The sequence below is a fragment of the Entelurus aequoreus genome, linkage group LG13 (assembly GCF_033978785.1).
Source record: "Entelurus aequoreus isolate RoL-2023_Sb linkage group LG13, RoL_Eaeq_v1.1, whole genome shotgun sequence".
NCBI lineage: Eukaryota > Metazoa > Chordata > Actinopteri > Syngnathiformes > Syngnathidae > Entelurus > Entelurus aequoreus.
Window position 1 is genome coordinate 43,341,352 of NC_084743.1, and position 20,646 is coordinate 43,361,997.

At 44.4% G+C, this 20,646-nt stretch overlaps 3 protein-coding genes across 4 annotated transcripts in view; 1 reads left to right on the top strand and 2 right to left on the bottom strand.

Moving 5' to 3' along the window:
- Positions 1–20,646, top strand: part of LOC133663427 (sortilin-related receptor-like) — a 168,681-nt gene that overhangs the window by 14,459 nt on the left and 133,576 nt on the right. The gene's annotated exons all lie outside the window — the stretch shown is intronic.
- Positions 582–1,788, bottom strand: LOC133663675 (uncharacterized). Its single transcript, XM_062068360.1, has 2 exons — positions 1,413–1,788; positions 582–1,290 (listed from the first exon to the last, which is right to left on the bottom strand). Exons 1-2 carry the CDS (start codon positions 1,649–1,651, stop codon positions 582–584), a joined length of 948 nt encoding a protein of 315 aa, XP_061924344.1. The 5' UTR covers positions 1,652–1,788.
- On the bottom strand, positions 9,621–13,907 carry LOC133663426 (uncharacterized). 2 transcript variants are annotated; one of them, XM_062067887.1, is made up of 3 exons: positions 13,336–13,907; positions 12,983–13,263; positions 9,621–12,821 (listed from the first exon to the last, which is right to left on the bottom strand). In XM_062067887.1, the coding sequence occupies exons 2-3, from the start codon at positions 13,030–13,032 to the stop codon at positions 10,325–10,327; spliced, it is 2,547 nt and encodes an 848-aa protein (XP_061923871.1). In that variant the 5' UTR covers positions 13,033–13,263; positions 13,336–13,907; the 3' UTR covers positions 9,621–10,324. The 2 variants fall into 2 exon arrangements, with proteins under 2 accessions (XP_061923871.1, XP_061923872.1); XM_062067888.1 differs by lacking the exons at positions 12,983–13,263; positions 13,336–13,907 and having other exon boundaries at positions 9,621–12,393; positions 12,469–12,891.

Sequence of the window (20,646 nt, forward strand, 5' to 3'; positions counted from 1 at the left end):
CCAAATAGTTGCATGGGTAATATGGTTCATACCATTGCTGAAACTGATACTTTACATTTTTAAGATTATTGATCTTTTCAATTTTTGATTACAATTTAACCAGTCAGAAACATACGATGGTTGTGTAACAATATCAATAAAATATTAAAATAATATCGTACTTTTGGCTCAGATTTAACTTAGGGCTGTGAAACGATTAAAATACTTAATCACGATTAATCACTTTTCTTCATAGTTAACTCGTATGGCTGGTGTTAATGTTTACGTTAGTGTGTTATGGTGGTCATTTTTCCCGTGTTTTTTTAACCGTGTCGGCGGAGAATGAAGTGTTGTGTGTCTAGGAGTGAAGCACGAAAGCAGATGTGTGTACGGAGGAAATACTTGTTGGAATTGGGCCCGTTGTTAGCATTAAATTGGCCATAAAAGCTAAAAAGAGCGTCAGACTTTGTTTTCTTCTGGAAGCTACAATACTTTATATTACTTTATTTTGTTAGGTGTGGCGGCTAATATGAAGCCCGTAGATTAAGGAGAAACCCTTCTTCTTAAGGTTGTCCATCGTATCCGATGACGACAATCCATCTCTATGTTTTGTGAGTCCTCATGTGGCTGAATAGTCCAATCCGTGATCCACATGATCTGCCGCAAACAGAGCAGGTGAAGGCATTGACTGGGGGTGCAGGTGTGGCAATGGCTTCATGCCTTCTTTGACGCTTCCTGGCTCGTTGACCACTTCGGTCCTCCTCAAGCTTATGAACTCCTTGTTGGAGGAGCTGCCGCCAGGTGGAACGTTGGACTGCAGTGTCCTCCAGCTGGGTCGGGTTCAGGCCGCATTTCTTCATGACCGTCTTCATTTGATCTTTATAACGCTTTTTTGGGCCTCCTGCCAAGCGGTGACCAAGATGAAGCTGACCATAAAGCACCTTGCGTGGTAAGCGTTCTTCTGGCATCCTGATAACGTGGCCTAGCCAGCGAAGTTGGTGCTGGGTGACTGTAGCCTCCACACTGGTGCAGTTGGTCTTGCAGAGTATTTCAGTGTGGGGGACTCTGTCCTTCCAGGATATCCCCAGGATGCATTGTAAGCACCTGATGTGGAAGGCCTCCAGCATCCTGAGGTGGCGGCTGTACAGGGTCCACGCTTCACAGCTGTAGAGGAGGGTCGTCATGACCACAGCTAAATAGACCGCTACCTTGGTATGTAGCTTAAGGTCTTTGTTCTGGAAGACCCTTCCCCTGAGTCTGCCAAAAGATGCTGACGCCTGCTTGATCCGGTTTTGAACCTCCCTGTCGATACTGCAATCGTCAGAGAGAAAGCTGCCAAGGTATTTGAAAGAGTCCACTACTGCTAGTGGTTTATTGTCGATGGTGAAGGTTGGTGGATGAGGTGGAGGAGTGGATGCCCACTGGCATATTACCTCGGTTTTTGCCACGTTGACAGAGAGGCCCAGTCTGCCATAAGCACTTGCAGCGGCTGAGAGGGTAGCTTGCAGCGCTTCCGGTGTGTGGGCCACAACTGCGCAGTCATCTGCGTATTGGAGTTTGATGACTTGCACTGGTGTGACTTTTGTGACTGCTTGGAGCCTCCGGATGTTAAACAGGTTCCCGTCAAGTCGGAAGTCGACGGTAACGCCACTGCCCTTCTTGATCCTCTCATGAAGCAGCAGTGTCACACACAGGAGGAAGATATTAAACAAGACTGGAGCAAGAACACATCCCTGGCGTACACCGGTGCACACCTTAAAGGGTTCTGATTCCTGGCCGCCAATAGTCACACGTGACATCATCCCTTCATGGAATTTCCTTAGGATGTTGACAAACTTCTGTGGGCAGCCGAACTTCAGGAGGATATTCCAGAGAAGCTCCCTGTTGACAGTGTCAAAAGCCTTCGACAGATCAATGAAAGCAACAAAGAGGTCCTGGTGCTGCTCCCTACATTTCTCCTGAAGCTGCCGTGTTGTGAACACCATGTCCACAGTGCTCCTGTTCTTCCTGAAACCACATTGTGACTCCGGCAACAGGTCTTCCGTGATGTTGTTCACCAGCCTGTGTAGCATGACTTTAGCCAAGACTTTACCAGCAACAGCCAGAAGTGAAATGCCACGACTGTTGCCACAGAGGGACTTGTCCCCCTTGCCTTTGTAGATGGTGATAATATTGGCATCTCTCCACTGCTGAGGGACAGTTTCATGCTTCCACACTTTGCTGATGACAAGGAAAAGGGCACGGATGGAAAGGTAGCCTCCTTGCTTGAAGATCTCTGCAGGGATGCTGTCAGGACCAGGGGTCTTGTTGTCTTTCAGAGACCTTATTGCACTCTTAACCTCTCCAAAGGTTGGTGGAAGGTCAAGGTCATGGATGGTTGGGTAGTCAGGTAGGTCCTCCAGAACTGAGGGGTCTGTTGGGGCGGGCTGATTTAGCAGAGTTTCAAAATGTTCTGCCCATCTTTTGGTGATGAGCTTCTGGTCTTTTATGAGGGTTGTACCATCGTTAGACTTTAGCGGGGAGACAGCGCAGTTTCTTGGGCCGTAGATGGTTTTCATTGCATCGTAAAAGTTGTGCATATCATTTTTGTTGGCATGAGATTATATTTCAGCTGCCTTTGATATCCACCACTCATTCTTCAGGGCACGCAATTTTGACTGCACCTCCCTTCTGGATGTTTGCCATTGCTGTCGGAGCACAGCTGAAGTGGGGTTGTTGAGTACAGCATTGTGTGCTGTGTGCATGTGTTTGAGCATGGTGGTTATTGTGGCTGTGTTGTCATCAAACCAGTCCTGATGCTTTCTGCGCTTATAGCCAATGGATTGGGATGCTGCCTCATAGAGCCTGGAGCTGATAGAGGTCCATTTGTCGTCAATGGAGTCATCACTCTCCAGAATATGCTCGATGTCTTCCAGGTTTTTGGCCAGAGAGAGACGGAGATTGTCCCGAGCCATAGGATCTGCTAACCGGGTACAGTCAAGCCTCTTCTTCCCTGACTTTTGAAGACGGATAGCAGGGCGTACTTGCACCCGGAGCCTGGTTATGATGAGCCGGTGGTCGGTCCAAAACTCAGCTCCTCTTATTGCACGAGTTAGTGTTACGTCTTTTATGTCTGAGCGTCTCACAGTGGTGTAATCAATCAGGTGCCAATGTTTGGAGCGTGGGTGCATCCAGGATGTTTTGTGCTTATTTTTTAGTTGGAAGATGGTGTTTGTGATGGTCAAGTCATGCTCAGCACAGAGGCTTGGCAGCCGTAGGCCGTTTGCATTGGCTTGTCCAATGCCATGCCTGCCAATAACACCACTCCACACCTTGTTGTCCTTCCCCACTCTGGCATTGAAATCGCCCAACAAAAAGATCTTGTCCTCCTTAGGTGTGCGACGGAGGGCCTCATCTAATGCCCGGTAGAAGCGGTCTTTAACCTCTTCCTTTGATGGTAGCGTCGGTGCATAGGCACTAAGAAGGGTGGCATATCTTTTCTTAGCCAGAGGGATCCTGAGTGACATGAGCCTTTCACTTATGCCAACCGGTGCTTCTGGGAGTTTTGGTAGGAGGCTGTTTTTTATTGCAAGTCCCACACCGTGCTGATGCTCGCCTCCTGGAGGGTATCCTTTCCAGAAGAAAGTGTAACCTTGCCCTTCTTCCTTCAGGGATCCTTCATCCAGGAGTCTGGTTTCACTAAGTGCAGCAATATCAACATTGTAGCGGTTAAGTTCCACTGCAATGAGTGCAGTTCTGCGCTGGGGTCTATCAGTGGTAACGCTAGTGTCCAGGAGTGTCCTTATGTTCCATGATGCCAGTTTAAGAGGGATTATTTTATTTGCTTTATTTCGACCGCGGAGTGGAATTCCCGACAGGTGCGGTAGTCTGTCCAGGATAGTTTTGAGTGGGCAATGTCTGGGCCACCTTTTCTAGGCCTTTCCCCAGTTGAGGTGAGCAGTGCAATCCTAAATAGGGCTGCTCAGGCGTACAGGGGTCTGCCGAGAGCAGCTGCCACTCAATTTCAGCTACTAGCGACCATAGATAGCCCTGTACCGCTGGTGTGCAGGGTTCTGACTAGGAGCTTCCGGTGCATTCATACCTGCTCCCGTTATCAGACACCCCATCGCCACCAGACTTTGTTTCATTTCCGGTAGCTGGTCTCACCGAGGCAGAGATGAATACCTGCGCAGAGGAGCTTGTTTAAAGTGCCACTGGGGGTGCGCATGTCCCAGCAGCACTTCTTCACTGTGAGAGGGTGGGATCCGGTGGCAAGGGGAACCCAGGACGACCGGCACTCTTCCACAGTTGCAGGAGGCCGCCGGAGCTCCAGTTTTTTGGAGGACCGCCTATCGTGTGCCGCCAACCACGTTGCTTTTCTTTCGGGGTGTGCTCCCCTAGCCTTTGTCTTCCTAGACTTACCCACAAGGCAGCGGGTCTTCGCCATATCCCTGGCTAGGGGGCAGTCAGGTACTACGCCTTTGCCAAGGGCCACCTGGGGTAACAGTGGTTAAGGGGTTAACCTCCTAGTGCCCCAAGACCCCCCAAAGAAGAGCCTCCACTGCCAGATGCACTTTAACGTCATGCCCAGGACTACTACTAAAATGAGAAAAAAAAAAACAGCACAATATTTCACATGATTAAGAATTCCAGTCCAAAAACATGGAAGGCTGTTTTTTTTTGTTTGTTTGGTGGTGGCGAGGTTTAAAAAACAAACAAAGGTTGCAAAGCTGAAACTTAAAGGTTTTTTTAACCGTGTCGGCGGAGAATGAAGTGTTGTGTGTCTAGGAGTGAAGCACGAAAGCAGATGTGTGTACGGAGGAAATACTTGTTGGAATTGGGCCTGTTGTTAGCATTAAATTGGCCATAAAAGCTAAAAAGAGCGTCAGACTTTGTTTTCTTCTGGAAGCTACAATACATTATATTACTTTATTTTGTTAGGTGTGGCGGCTAATATGAAGCCCGTAGATTAAGGAGAAACCCTAAACGTAGTTAAACCGGGTGTATAGCATAGCAATTTTATTTTGAAGCTGGAAAAGTGTGTGATTGTTTTGAGAGAGTGTCTTGACATGTTTTGATGTCGGATCAACTGTTTGCAATAAAGGTCTCCTTTCGCCAACTGTCTTTCATTTGTGTTGAGCTTATATGTCATCTTACTTACTAAAGCAGTCACAGTAACAGTCTGAATGTTATGTTATCACTGCACCTCAATCGTAATCTAAACACAGAAGTGAAGCACCACCCACCTCTAGAACGACGCACGCAACAGGCGTTTGCTGCATAGATGTCACATCTTCTCTCAGCGAAAAATTGTCCTTTCTTGTCAGGAGAACAACTTGTCATGGCTTTGAACCTTATATTTCCATACGGTAGCCTTTCCTTTGTCCATTTCTGCTGGCCTGTGGCTCATCAGTAGCAAACGAACTGCAGCCAGGTTCCCCCGCTACGGCATGCCCCGAGTGTCAAAAAGGAAGTGTTTGCGTTAATCGGCCGTTAAAAAAAATGTGTGCCGTTATTGTTAACGTGTTATTATCGCTTTAACTTTGACAGCCCTAATTTAAATCCTTTGGTTTATGCTCTTAAAGCCCCCCGTGTCCAGTCTTATAATAACGTTGAATGCATATGATATTAATGAAAAATAATGAAATAAACAGGAAATTCACCTACCACGGGAAATTCTGGGACGTTACTACTATAAAAGTCGAGGGAATACTGTATTTTAAACAAGTCCTATATATATGTGCACGTATCTGGCAAAAGTAACATTTCAGCTAAAATTTCATTACACTTTATTATCTCTTGAAAAATATAAATAACAACTTTGCTATACTTTAGAGTAGTCACTGTATACCGCTTGTATAGATAGCAATAGTAATTTCTGTAAAACATGGGTCACTAATGACGAATCCAGCTCAAATTTTACTTGTCTACTGGTGCAAAGGGTGGGGTGTTAATCATAACAGGGATCTGGTCAGGCAATAAAAAAAATGATGGTAATAAGTGAGAGGTTTACGGGCCACACAGAGGAGGGTAATGTTTTTGTAATCTGTCACTAATCCAGCTAAGACTGTTTTCTGTAGCTCACCAAAGCCTTCTTGTGTGGTTTTTAGTGCAAACATTACTGTAAAAACGGGACAAATTGGCTCTGGGTAGTGTGGTTAGGATCATGTTTCAGTACGGGGAAAGATGTATTGATGTTTTTTACTTAATTCGCAGTTGGTCAGGTTCACCTGAGTTCATCTCACTGCACGCTTGTAATAATAAGACTAGATTTGCTAAAATGCTGGAGGACCTCAGAGATCTGAGTATTTTTTATGAGTGTAGTTCACTTTGTTTATTCTAAATTGCCTTGCATATGAATTCACCCCCCTTGGATATTTAAGGCATGTATTGTTTTTATAAATTAGATCACTTCCTGTGTGAACCGACTGAAAAAAGAGTTTTGCACCATTTTACAAGTTTTGTACTATTTTGGCAGTTTTCCTGAACACAGATCCCCACTAAAAGTACAGATTGTTTGCTAACACCATTTTCTTTATTACCGTCTGGCGGGAGGAGCTAACTCCTAAAAAACAAGTTATGAAAGCCGACAATTGCCAGAAGACAGTTTGCATGCATTAAAAAAGGACATAGAAAAGATCCAGCAACCAGGTAATCTCAAAGAAGTAATAATAATATTCCATTCATCCATCCATCTTTCTTCTTCCGCTTATCCGTGGTTGAGGCGTTGAGACAGCAGCCTAAGGAGAGAAGCCCAGACTTCTCTCTTCCCTTTCCGCGGCTATGATTCCAAGGCTTTCCCAGGTCATCTGGGAGACATAGTCTCTCCAACGTGTCCTGGGTCTTCCCTGTGACCTCCTACCGGTTGGACGTGCCCTGAATACTTCTCCAGGGAGGCGTCCGTTGGGCATGCTAACCCAATGCCCCAGCCACCTCATCTGGCTCCTCTCAATGTGGAGCTCAGAGAAAATAATGATGTTCAACAAAATGGTAGACAAGCTCACTGATATGGGAAGCAAGTTGAATGACCGTTTGAATGAAATAACACAACATGAAATACTTAAGGAATCAGAAAACATATTAACATATTAAGGAATCAGAAAAATGATGGTGCATCAATTCGATGTTGGAAGAAAAAGGGGGTGTCTTAAAGAAGCAAAATGATGTAAAGGATCACAGTAAATGTCAGATTTTGAACGTTACGTGTTGGAACAATGTGATTATGACTGGGCTCCAGATTACAAGCAGGTGTTATCCCAGGGCAGCTGATAACAGAAGAAGAAATCAAGATGTATGCAGAACAAAATGTTGTTGCTTCAACAGAGCAAAAGGTTGCCAACTATCTGCAATCAAAAAGTGCGGCTGTGGATGTCAACAACATTGATACGTGAATTCTAAGGCAGAAATGACAACACCACACTTGTCATCATCATAGTTCAAGTTGACCAACAAAAAAACAAGGAAGCATTGCTGAGTTAGAGAGTCAACCTGAAATGTCTATAACACATCAATGAACATCTGATAAAACACAACACTGACATCTACAAGAAAGCATGCAACTTGAGGAAGTAGGGAAACATTTGCGGAACTTTAAGCACAAATTGTAGAATCTTCATCAGCTTAAATGGAGGAATGGAGGAAACCAAAGTACTTGTTGTCAAAGGCATCAAGGAACTGCACAAATACTGGCGAGGACACTTCAAATACAAGGAAGCAAAAGACGCAACTCATTAATTTGCTTGAAGTCATCAACAATTGATTATAATAGCTCAACATATTATATTCATTGATCATTACCAGTAACTTTACAGTAAAGATTCCACAGTCAGTGATGGTTTGGGGTGCCATGACATCTGCTAGTTTTGGTCCACAGTGTCCACGGTCACTGCAGCCGTCTACTAGAAAGTTTTTGAGCACTTCATGCTTCCCGCAGCTGTCCAACTTTATGGAGATGCAGATTTCATTTTCCAACAGGACTTGGCACCTGCACGCAGTGCCAAAACCACTAGTGACTGGTTTAAGGACCATGGTATCCCTGTGCTTAATTGGCTAGCAAACTCGCCTGACCTCAACCACATAGATTTTGTATGGTGTATTGTCAAAGGGAATATGCAGTACGCCGGACCCAACAATGTAAAAAAGCTGAAGGCCACTATCAGAGCAACCTGGGATCTCATAACACCTAATGAGTGCCACGGACTGATGAACTCCATGCCATGCCGTATTGCTGCATTCATTTGGGCAAAAGTAGCCCCTAACCAAGTCTTGAGTGCTGTACATGTTCAAACTTTTCACGTTTATACTTTTCATTTGGCCAACATTTCTAAAATCCTATTTTATTAAGTAAATAAGTAAGTAAGTAAGTAAGTAATAAGTAATATTCAAATTTTCTGACATACTGAATTTGGGTTTTTCAATAGTTTTCAGTTAAAATCATCAAAATTAAAAGAAATAAACACTTAAAATATATCAGTCTGTGTCATACTTGCCAACCTTGAGACCTCCAAATTCGGGAGATTTGTGGGGTCGGGGTGAAGTGGGCGGGGTCGGGGGGCTGGGTTAAGGGGGAGGAGTATATTCATAGCTAGAATTCACTTAAATTCAAGTATTTCTTATATATATATATATATAAATAATATTAATACCTGACTTTCAGTGAATTCTAGCTATATATAAATATGTATTTTATTATATTTATATATACATAAAAATAAAATGAATACTTGAATTTCAGTGTTCATTTATTTACACATATACACACATAACACTCCTCTCTACTGATTGTTATATTTGAAAGTGCAATACTTTGCAGCCAGTAGCACAGCCTTTGAAGGAGCATAGGTATGTGCAGCGTAATATTCTGGGTTGGAGTCAATAACCAGGCGAGGTGATGAAGTTACGTCTCTTTACTTCATACTTCAGAAACGACTCCCACACTTGCCGTCAGGGTGCGCAATACAACGTAAACTGTTGGCCAACCAAAAAGTAACTTTTTGGTTGGCCAACGGTTAACGTTGTATTGCGCACCCTGACGGCAAGTGTGGGAGCCGGTTCTGAAGTATGAAGTAAAGAGCAGACGTGACGAGAGGCTGTCCTCACTCAGGTCCGTACAAACCTGGAGGGGGCGTGCCTTAAGTCCGGCTGGAAATCGGGAGAATTTCGGGAGAATGGTTGTCCCGGGAGATTTTTGGGAGAGGCACTGAAATTCGTGAGTCTCCCGGAAAATTCGGGAGGGTTGGCAAGTATGGTCTGTGTGTAATTAATGTATATATGATGCAAGTTTCAAATTACTGAAATAAATAAACTTTTTGATCATATTCTAATTTATAGAGCAGCACCTGTATATTTAACAGTGTACATTTTCAAAATATAAATTCTGATACTTTTGAAGAGGGCGGGGCGTGGTTTCATTTGCAATCTGGGAACATACCCCTGTAAAAACAAACATCTTGAACATACGCAGATAGAAGGTAATAAATGGGACTATGGAGCAAAATTAACGCAAAATTTACACCAAAGCATAGCCAATCAATATTATCTTGACCACAACAAAGTGTTTTCAATGTAGATTAAAATCATAATATTTCTTCTTCAAAAAAATATTGTAAGTGTCAGCATCTAAAATATATGGGTTGAATAAACTATTTCTTCTGCCTTCAGCTAAGGGCTTTAACTTATGCAGCGAGCTAAACATATGGCTTCAGTAACCACTCGTGAAGCAGTCTTGAGTTTACTGATCCATTTTACTTTGTAAAACTGTGACAGAGAAACAGAATAAACAACATCAGTTTCTGTGTAAAAAACATACATTCACACTTATTTCTGTGTGCAAAATAACCAACTAGAGGTCTTAACATTAGCAATACATAGTATTTTGACTAGCAACAACAATGCTAAATGATAACATCAGCTTTAGAGAGTGAATAGCGTAGCGCCTTGAATAACACGAAGCGCAAAGTGAATGCGCAAATAAACATTCTTAATAGAGCATATATGATTTAACTTACAGTTTATGCCTTTAACAAGCGCAAAAGTAGAGGAAGAAGACACACTCGACGCAGGAGCGACATGTTTATGGACTCTGCTGCACTTCTTAACTTCTGCTCAACGCACTTCCTGGTTCCAACATGCGCCACTAGATGGCAGTGTAAGATCAACCACAAACTCAAAATCACTAGATTCTCTTACAGGAACATTAACCAGATAAGCTGTAGACTGAAGAAGCTTAGCTCTGTAAGAAAATAAACCTCCAGAAAAGGAGTAAAATAATAACACAAGACTGAGGGACAGAATACTCCCCGTCTGACATCAACAGGATGTCATACTAACCCACACCCACTGTTTTTCAAAGGATATGAGGGGTCCTTTATGTGTGGTTCCTCGGAACCAGCAGGATGACCTCACTGATAGGTCTCAAGTACAGTCTCTGTTCACCGTTGCGGGTTATCTTGACTTGGATCTTCCTGACCCTTTCATCCTGACTGGGAAAAGTCTTTACAACAACACCAAGGGGCCAGTCGTTCCTGTGCTCTTGCCCATCTTTTAGCAGGATGACATCTCCTTCTTGTAGGTTGGGTTTAGGTGTTCTCCATTTGCGACGAGGTTGCAGGTCACTGAGGAATTCTCTCTTCCATCGTCCCCAGAAGAGATTGGCCAGATACTGTACACGTCTCCATTGTGCTCTGAACAGGTCACGGTCATCAAAGTGACCTGGGATGACTGAGGGGGTGGCTGCCTTTTGCGTGAGAAGCATGGCAGGAGTGAGAATCTCAGGATGCTCTGGGTCAGTGGAAACTGCTGTAAGCGGCCTTGCATTAACAATAGCAGTCACTTCCGACATGAACGTCACCAGTACTTCATGTGTGAGCTTGGCCTTTCCGTGCTGCAGCAGCATTGCGTCCAGAATCCGTCGACTGACGCCGATCATGCGCTCCCATGATCCAGCCATGTGGGAAGCGTGTGGGGGATTAAAATGCCACTCACAACCACTGTTTCCAAGATAGGTGTTGATTTTGTCATTGTGACAGCCCTTTTTGTCAATGTGAAGTTCTCTGCAAGCACTCACAAAGTTTGTGCCACAGTCTGATCTGAGCAGCTTGGCAGCGCCTCTGATGGCGAAGAAGCGTCGCAGCGCATTAATGAATGACGAAGTGTCCATTGACTCTATCACTTCAATGTGGATGGCACGAGTACTCATGCAGGTGAAGATTACCGCCCATCTCTTTGCTTCTGCCTGACCTGCACGTGTTTTCCTGACTGTGACGGGCCAAGGGCCAAAAACATCTAGGCCAACACCTGTAAAAGGAGGGTCTGTGCACATTCTGTCTTCTGGTAGGTCTGACATGATCTGTTCTTGTTGTTTGCCTCTCAATCTGCGACATGTAACACAGTTAAAAACAACACTGCTGACTGCTCTTTTCCCGCCCACTATCCAGAAACCAGCAGCTCTGATAGCACCTTCGGAGAAGTGTCTGCCCTGGTGGCGTACTTGTGAATGAAATTGTCTGATTATGAGCTGAGTGACGTGGTGTTTACTGGGGAGGAGTATAGGGTGTGTTTCGTCTGCTGTGAGTTGAGCCTTAGTCAGCCGACCTCCAACTCGTAAGACCATGTTACTGTCCATTACTGGGTTCAGTTTGCTAAGTGGGCTTTTCTTGGAGACAGACTCACCACGTTCCACGTGCCTGATGTCATCTGCGTACACCTCACTTTGCACTGCACGAATGATGATGGCTTTAGCCTGCTGGAGCTGGTCTTCAGTAATGTTCTTGTCACACTTGTGCCATCCATGGCATCTGCTCTCAGATGCAGCCTTAAAACATGTGACGATGTGGCGTAGCCTGGCGATAGTCTTTAACAGGCGGGTCCAGCTGGAGAATCTTTCGAACCTTGCTGCCCAGAGAGTGCTTTTAGAGAGGGAGGTAGCACAGGATACAACCTCTGGACGCAGCTCAGTGTCATGTTCGGGGTTAATGAGGTCAAAGGGCATTTCCTGTGTTTGACCTAGGCCTGAGTCAGTGAGGAAGGGAGGGCCACTGAGCCATGTAGAGTGGGAAAGATGTTCAGCAGGCAGTCCACGTGTGGCATGGTCAGCTGGGTTTAAATGTGTGGGCACATAACGCCATTGGTGAGCCTGAGTGGAGCGCCTGATGCGTTCAACGCGGTTATGTACATACACATAAAAGCGTCTCTTGTCATTGAAAATGTAGCCGAGTACTACTTTAGAATCTGTGTAGAAGCTGACTTCATCAAACGTAAAGTCGAGCTCTTCTTGGACCATGTCTGCTACTTCGACAGCCAGCACTGCGGCACACAGCTCTAATCTGGGAATGGTGATGTCTGGTTTTGGAGCTAGCCTGGCTTTGCCGAGGAGAAAGCCCCCGTCACTGTGTCCATCAGCAGTGGTGAGTTTCAAGTAGGCGACAGCTCCGACTGCTTTTGTGGATGCATCACAAAACACATGCATATCCTTTCTCTGTGCTTTGGACAGTGAAATGGACGTATACATACGTGAGATCTTGAGCTGTTCCAAGTGCTGTAGAGCGTCTTTCCATCTCTGCCACTTGTCCTGTTGCTCCTTAGGTAGAGGAGTATCCCATTCACTGATGTTTTTGGAGATCTCTCTCAGGATGGAGCGTCCTTCAATGCTCACTGGCGCAGCGAACCCAAGCGGGTCATACAAACTGTTGATGACTGATAACACACCACGCTTGGTGAAGGGCTTGTCAGTGATCTCCACTCGAAACGACAACTGGTCAGTGGACAAGTTCCAGCCCAGTCCGAGGCTGTATTGCATGGGTGGTGCATCCTGTCCGAGCTCAAGACCCTGCAGACCTGTAGCGAGATCTTCTCCTGGGAATGCGCTGGTGACAACAGGACTGTTAGATGAAATCTTGTGGAGACGGATGTTCGATTGAGCTAGCATTTTCTGTGCTCTGGTGAGGATGTCGATTTCCTCGTCCTCAGAGGCGAATGACTTTAGCCCGTCATCTACATAAAAATGGTGCTCAATGAATTTCCTCACCTCGCTGCCGTACTCACTCTCTCCCTCCACAGCAGTTCTCTTGAGTCCATAGATGGCGACTGAGGGAGATGGACAGTTTCCAAACACGTGAACTGTCATCCGAAACTCGTCCACTTCTCCATCCAGGTCGTGGTCGCGGAACCAGAGAAAGCGCAGGTAATCACGATGGTCTTCCCTGACCATAAAGTTGTGAAACATCTGCTCCACATCAGCCATCACAGCATATGGTTCACCTCTGAAACGGAGAAGCACACCTACAAGGCCGTTGTTAAGATCTGGGCCTTTGAGCAGCACTTGATTAAGCGATACATTCTCACACTGGGCACTTGAATCGAAAACGATTCTGATTTTACCTGGCTTTTGTGGGTGGTAAATGCCAAAGCTTGGGAGATACCAACATTCTTGGTGGGGTTTAAGAAGAGGGGCCTTTTCTGCGTGTCCTTTGTTGAATGTCTTCTTCATAAACTCCACGAAATGCCCTTTCATTTCCGGCTTTCTCTTTAGTGTCTTGCGTAGAGACATGAGGCGGGTGAGTGCCTGCTCTCTATTGTTAGGCAAGCGGAGTCGGGGATGACGGAACGGGAGGGGAGCGACCCAGTTATTAGCCTCATCTTTAACAAACCCATGGTGCATAACATTCAGGAACGACTCATCTTCTGTAGAGAGTGCCAGTTTGTCATCATCTGCTGTTTGCTTAAAGATGTGTTTGCTCAGCTCATCTTTGGGTTGCATGTTCTCAAACAGGGGATTTTCTTCTGTGAACTTTACCTTTGTGTAGATTCTGTTTTCACAGGGAGAGAGGAAACTGGGGCGGCCGTTATCAAGTAAGTTTGTCTTGTAGGAGTTCACCGTGGGTCTGTGAGCTCCTGAGAGGCAGACATCTCCAATGATTACCCATCCGAGATCAAGCTGTTGGGCGTAAGGAGCTTCGTTTGGGCCGTTTATCTGGCGGCGGACCTTGTGAGCCTGAATCACATCTCTGCCCAGCAGGAGAAGAATGTCAGCTGATGGATCAAGTGGCGGTATTTGTGTGGCTACTTGAGAGAGGTGAGGATGTGCTGCAGCAGCTTCAGGAGTGGGTATCTCACTTCTGTTGTCTGGGATCTGGTTACACTCAGTGAGTATGGGTAGTGTTATTGACACTTTTCCATTTATGCCCTCGATGACAAAGCCATGAGCTCTTCGCCCTTGTGTGTTTACTGTTCCTGAGCACGTTTTCATTGTGTAAGGGAGGGCCTCACCATGCAGGTTGAACATGTCAAAAAAGCGGGACCGAGCTAATGACACATTACTCTGATCATCTAAGATCGCGTACGTTTTTCTTTTTTCATTGGGGGCTGAGCAGGGGTACACATTCACCAGGCAAATTTTAGAACAGGACTTTCCCTGTAGTCCCTGTCCACATACCTCAGTGCAGCTAGATGTGGTCACTGTGGGGCTTTGGGTATCCGGCTCCCCGCCATGGGCCAATGGTGGGGTGCCAGGGCCTGTATCTGTCCATGGGGGTGGCCCAGCATGCATGGCAGAGGTGTGTGAATCACTGTTGCACTCCACACAGTGAATGGTAGCTCTACAGTCTTTAGCTCTGTGCTCTGTTGATGAGAGACACTTGTAGCAGATTGACAGCTCCTTAAGCAAACTTCTCCTCTCATCCAATGCCTTCATTCTGAATCCTCTACATTTGGTGAGAGAATGTGGTTTCTTGTGCACTGGACACTGTTTATTGGGGTCAAGAGGGGCAGCTTTTGGTTCATTGTTAGCCGCACCGACCTGTGTTTTGTTTGTTGTGACTGGGACTTTGAAGCGTGTCTGTCTCACTAGTGTCCTTTCTGCTTTCATGTGTGTAGAGCCGCAGCTTTGCAGGATGAAGCTGGGGTCTGTTCTCATTTCTGCGTGGTTGTTGACAAACTGGACAAAATAGGAGAAAGGTGGGTAGTGAGCTTTGTGATCTTTTTTATATCTTGACCCTTCTCTGACCCACGCCTCCTGCAGGCCGCCAGGGAGCTTTTCCACAATTGGGTTTATTCCTCTTGAGGTGTCGAGAAAGCTGAGGCCTGGCAGATACCCTTCATCTTTCGCCGCCTCGAGCTCTTGGAGAAGGTCTGCAAGCTCCTGTAGGAGGTGACTTTCTTTATGGCCAACTTTGGGAAAACTTTCAAGGCGATTAAACAGTGAAGCCTCGATCGCTTCTGGTGAGCCATAATTTCTGTCGAGCCTTTGCCATAAACGTTCAAGACCTGCTTCTGGGTTGCTAACGTGAACGGCTCTAATCCTCAGAGCATGCTGGAGGGACTCACCGCTCAGCCATTTAGTCAGTAGATCAAGCTCTTCGCAGCATTTCAAGTTCAAATCCCCAGTGGCGTTGTGAAACATAGATTTCCATGCTACATAGGTCTCTGGCTTGTTATCAAAGACTGTGAGTCCTGCTGTCAGTAGATCACGACGTGAGAGGAGCACAGCGAGGTCTGATACATTAGTTTGTTGGCGCAAAGATGGAGATGGGACGTTATATGCTTCAGTGTAGTTGGGGGAATGAAATGGCGGTGGCTCGGGTTGTCTGATAGGTCGATAGCTGGGGGTGTACTCACATGCATGTGTCATAGCTGTTGGTCGGCTTGGCTCGACATTGTTGGTGTTGTTTATGTCCCACTTTTGTTCTATATCAGGCTTTGTCTCATCTTCCACATTAGCATCATTGTGAAAGTGAGTGTTTACATATTCTTGAGTGCGGCCGGCAGCCATGGCTGTTGTAGTGGGAATATCTGGCGGCTCTTCCAGCTCTGTTTGGTCCAAAACTGCAGCCTCAAGGACCCTTGCTGCTGCGAGCGCTGCTTTAGCCTCTCCCTCTTGCTTCAGGGCGTTCATAGTAGCTACCAGCCGAGTTTTTTCCATTTCGATGCGTGCCCGTTCGACCTCCATGTCTATTTGGCGCTTGGCGTACTCTGCTCTGGTGCTGGCGGCTTCAGCGTTGGCTCGTGCTTTTGCTGCAGCAAGGCTGACTGATGACCAGCGTGATGAAGTCGAGCTGCACTTTGATCTGACTTCTAGCTGGGAGAGCGGAGGGGTGTCTCCGTGGTTAGACATGTCTGCTGACTGGCGTGGAGAGTCTCAGGCCCCCGACGATGCACTTGATGTGTAGTTAAACTTTTTACTCTTCTGCCTTCAGCTAAGGGCTTTAACTTATGCAGCGAGCTAAACATATGGCTTCAGTAACCACTCGTGAAGCAGTCTTGAGTTTACTGATCCATTTTACTTTGTAAAACTGTGACAGAGAAACAGAATAAACAACATCAGTTTCTGTGTAAAAAACATACATTCACACTTATTTCTGTGTGCAAAATAACCAACTAGAGGTCTTAACATTAGCAATACATAGTATTTTGACTAGCAACAACAATGCTAAATGATAACATCAGCTTTAGAGAGTGAATAGCGTAGCGCCTTGAATAACACGAAGCGCAAAGTGAATGCGCAAATAAACATTCTTAATAGAGCATATATGATTTAACTTACAGTTTATGCCTTTAACAAGCGCAAAAGTAGAGGAAGAAGACACACTCGACGCAGGAGCGACATGTTTATGGACTCTGCTGCACTTCTTAACTTCTGCTCAACGCACTTCCTGGTTCCAACATGCGCCACTAGATGGCAGTGTAAGATCAACCACAAACTCAAAATCACTAGATTCTCTTACAGGAACATTAACCAGATAAGCTGTAGACTGAAGAAGCTTAGCTCTGTAAGAAAATAAACCTCCAGAAAAGGAGTAAGATAATAACACAAGACTGAGGGACAGAATACTATTTGTCAAAATGAATGAATGAATAAATATATAAAATCACAGTTGCTGCAGGGGTAGATCTTGGCATTGCTGAAACCGGGGATCTTGGTTTGAAAAGGTTGGAGAACACGGTCCCAGGCCATGTTGAAATGTTTAGTATAGAGTTTAGTATAGTCTTCGTGTTGGGAGTTTTCGTGGTTATGACGCACTTCCATAAATTATACTGCACAAAAAGAAAAAGTTCGGCCGGTGGAGGAATATGTAAGCAGAAGTACAAGTCAAAAATACACCTGTGTGCAGGTTTCTTGAATTAAAAACAAGGCTTGGATGATGATTATTTTAAAGGCCTACTGAAATGAATTTTTTTTATTTAAACAGGGATAGCAGATCCATTCTATGTGTCATACTTGATCATTTCGCGATATTGCCATATTTTTGCTGAAAGGATTTAGTAGAGAACATTGACGATAAAGTTCACAACTTTTGGTCGCTGATAAAAAAAGCCTTGCCTGTACCGGAAGTAGCGTGACGTCGCAGGTTGAAAGGCTCCTCACATTTCCCCATTGTTTACACCAGCAGCGAGAGCGATTCGGACCGAGAAAGCGACGATTACCCCATTAATTTGAGCCAGGATGAAAGATTTGTGGATGAGGAACGTGAGAGTGAAGGACTAGAGTGCAGTGCAGGACGTATCTTTTTTCGCTCTGACTGTAACTTAGGTACAAGGGCTCATTGGATTCCACACTTTCTCCTTTTTCTATTGTGGATCACGGATTTGTATTTTAAACCACCTCGGATACTATATCCTCTTGAAAATGAGAGTCGAGAACGCGAAATGGACATTCACAGTGGCTTTTATCTCCACGACAATACATCGGCGAAGCACTTTAGCTACGGAGCTAACGTGATAACATCGGGCTTAACTGCAGATAGAAACAAAATAAATAAACCCCTGACTGGAAGGATAGACAGAAAATCAACAATACTATTAAACCATGGACCTGTAACTACACGGTTAATGCTTTCCAGCCTGGCGAAGCTTAACAATGCTGTTGCTAACGACGCCATTAAAGCTAACTTAGCTACGAGACCTCACAGAGCTATGCTAAAAACATTAGCTATCCACCTATGCCAGCCAGCCCTCATCTGCTCATCAACACCCGTGCTCACCTGCGTTCCAGCGATCGACGGAGCGACGAAGGACTTCACACGATCATCGATACGGCCGGTGGCTAGCGTCGGATAGCGCGTCTGCTATCCAAGTCAAAATCCTCCTGGTTGTGTTGCTGCAGCCAGCCGCTAATACACCGATCCCACGTACAGATTTCTTCTTTGCAGTCTTCATTGTTCATTAAACAAATTGCAAAAGATTCACCAACACAGATGTCCAGAATACTGTGGAATTTTGCGATGAAAACAGAGCTTTTTGTATTGGATACAATGGTGTCCGAATACTTCCGTTTCAACGATTGACGTCACGCGCATACGTCATCATACGTAGACGTTTTCAACCGGAAGTTTCACAGGAAATTTAAAATTACACTTTATAAATGAACCCGGCCGTATTCTTAACATGTGTAGCAATGTTAAGATTTCATCATTGATATATAAACTATCAGACTGCGTGGTCGGTAGTAGTGGGTTTCAGTAGGCCTTTAATACTTTCTTTTGAGTGTACCCCGCCCCAATGCAGCTGGGATAGGCTCCACCATCCCTCGCGACCCTGAAAGGGACAAGCGATAGAAAATGGATTGATGGATGGAGTTTATTTAAATTTAAATTTACATTTTTTAATTTTGCAGACTAAACAAAATCAGTGGTACAATTGATACTTTTTGACCGCTTGCTTTCAAATGGACAAAAGTTTATAGGTATTAAAGGTAAAAGTTTAAAGGTATTTTTATTTTTGTAGCAGCCTAATGAGCAGCACAGTTCATAAAGATTTTTTTCTGAATGAAGTAGTCATCTTTATTTGCTATTTTGTTAGTTAGAACATGCCTAGAAATATCATACGCTGAATTTAAAAGCCGAGTGGTTAGCATGTAGTCCTCACAGTCGGGAGATCAGGAAGATCTGGGTTTGGATCTCCGTTTGGACATCTCTGTGTGGAGTTTGCATGTTCTCCTCATGTGTGTGGGGTGGTTTTCTCAGGGTACTCCAGCTTTTTCTCACAATACAAAAATATGTATATCAGGTTAATTGAAGACTCTAAATTGTCTTAGGTAAGAATGTGAGTGTGAATGGTTGTTTGTCTGTATGTGCCCTGCGATTGACTGGTGACCAGTCAAGGGTGTACCCCTGCCTCTTGCACGAAGTCAGCTGAGATAAGCTCCAGTTGACCCTATTGAGGAGAAGCGGTCGAGAAAATGGATGAATTAATTTGAAAACTGATGGCTAAAGAGAGTCACTCAATTGGTCTACGGTTCATAAACCTATTTCGTGGACTAATCAGTAAGATAGTCAATATTTAGTCGACTATAAAAATAAAATTGTAATTTGTAGTATGGGGCTAGTATGAAAGCTTTATCGTCATTATATTCAAGACTTACAAGAAAGTAACCGCTGCAGCTTTGTTTGATGAGAGTATAAAATATTGTATACAAACAGAAGAATCCAAATAAAAATATGCACAAAACAAGAAAAACAATGTCAACAAACTGCCGGAGGTTCAAAAGTCATTCATTATTGCCCTTTCTTCTTATATGGTTCTTCTACTAAGTAAATGTGCAAGTAATGACTCGTTTCGGTTTTGGTTTTAATCATGTCGACAACCGAGGGACATTGGTATTAAGGTGTTCCACAGTACTACAACTAGTGTTTCCCCTACCGACAGTAGCATAGGCGTGTTGCCTGCCAGTCCTAAAAAGCTGATGTCATTGCTAGAGGCTGCTGTGCTGCCATTGGGCCCATGGGCATGCTGGCACTCTTTCTTTTCTCTTGTTAAATAATGGAGAGCTTTGAGAAAAAGTGAAGGGAGGGCTGTAAGGGACCGTAGGCTAAAATACCCAAGTGTATTGTTCCCCTCATTGGTAGTACCAGACTCGGAGCCCAACTCCTCCAATTCAGCAATACTATGCTGGTGTGCCAAAAGGGTGGGAAATGTAGCCAATAGAATGGTAAAAAAAGATAGTGTTAAATAACTACTGTAAAACATTTAAGACTTTAATATGACTTGATAAATCTGCTGAGTTATTTCAAGCTGTGTTCCGATAAATTAGTCTCTCGAAAGGAAGAGAGCTTATGTTTACACAGGGAGGGAAATCATCCGTTTGTGAGGATAAGCTACCGATTTACTGAAAGAGACTGGGTTAACAGGATTGTACACAGTCTATTTAACTGTACTGGTCTGGGTGTGTTAACGGTTAATCCTTTGTAACTACACATGTAGACGTGAATAAAACTGTAAATACCTTTTTTGTGAAAGAAAGATAAACCCACAATGGTCACTGTAATAATTCTAAGCTGTGAAAGTAATGCAATGCATATTAACAAGCTAAAAAGCTTCTGGGAGAGAAATGTGGAGCGTTTTGGCAAGTCACGTTAGCTCTATGTTTACAGACAAAAATGAAGCAGAGAGAAAACTTGGAGGATAGGGCTGCAATTAACAACTTATTTGATTGTTGACTAATCATCGATTATCTTGGCAAATAGTCGACTATTTGGATTATAAAGCGTACACTTATTCCACGGCTCTAATATTTTTAGACGTGATTATGAATTTAACGATATGACAATTTTATATCATGGTTGTGATTATTATCACGGTATTGTTGAATGTGCTCAAAAAGTACTTATAAAAACACTGAAATCTTTTGACAAATATATTGGTTTTTTTAATAACTAAAATAAATAGACACACTGTTAAAAAAAACCCACTATTTTG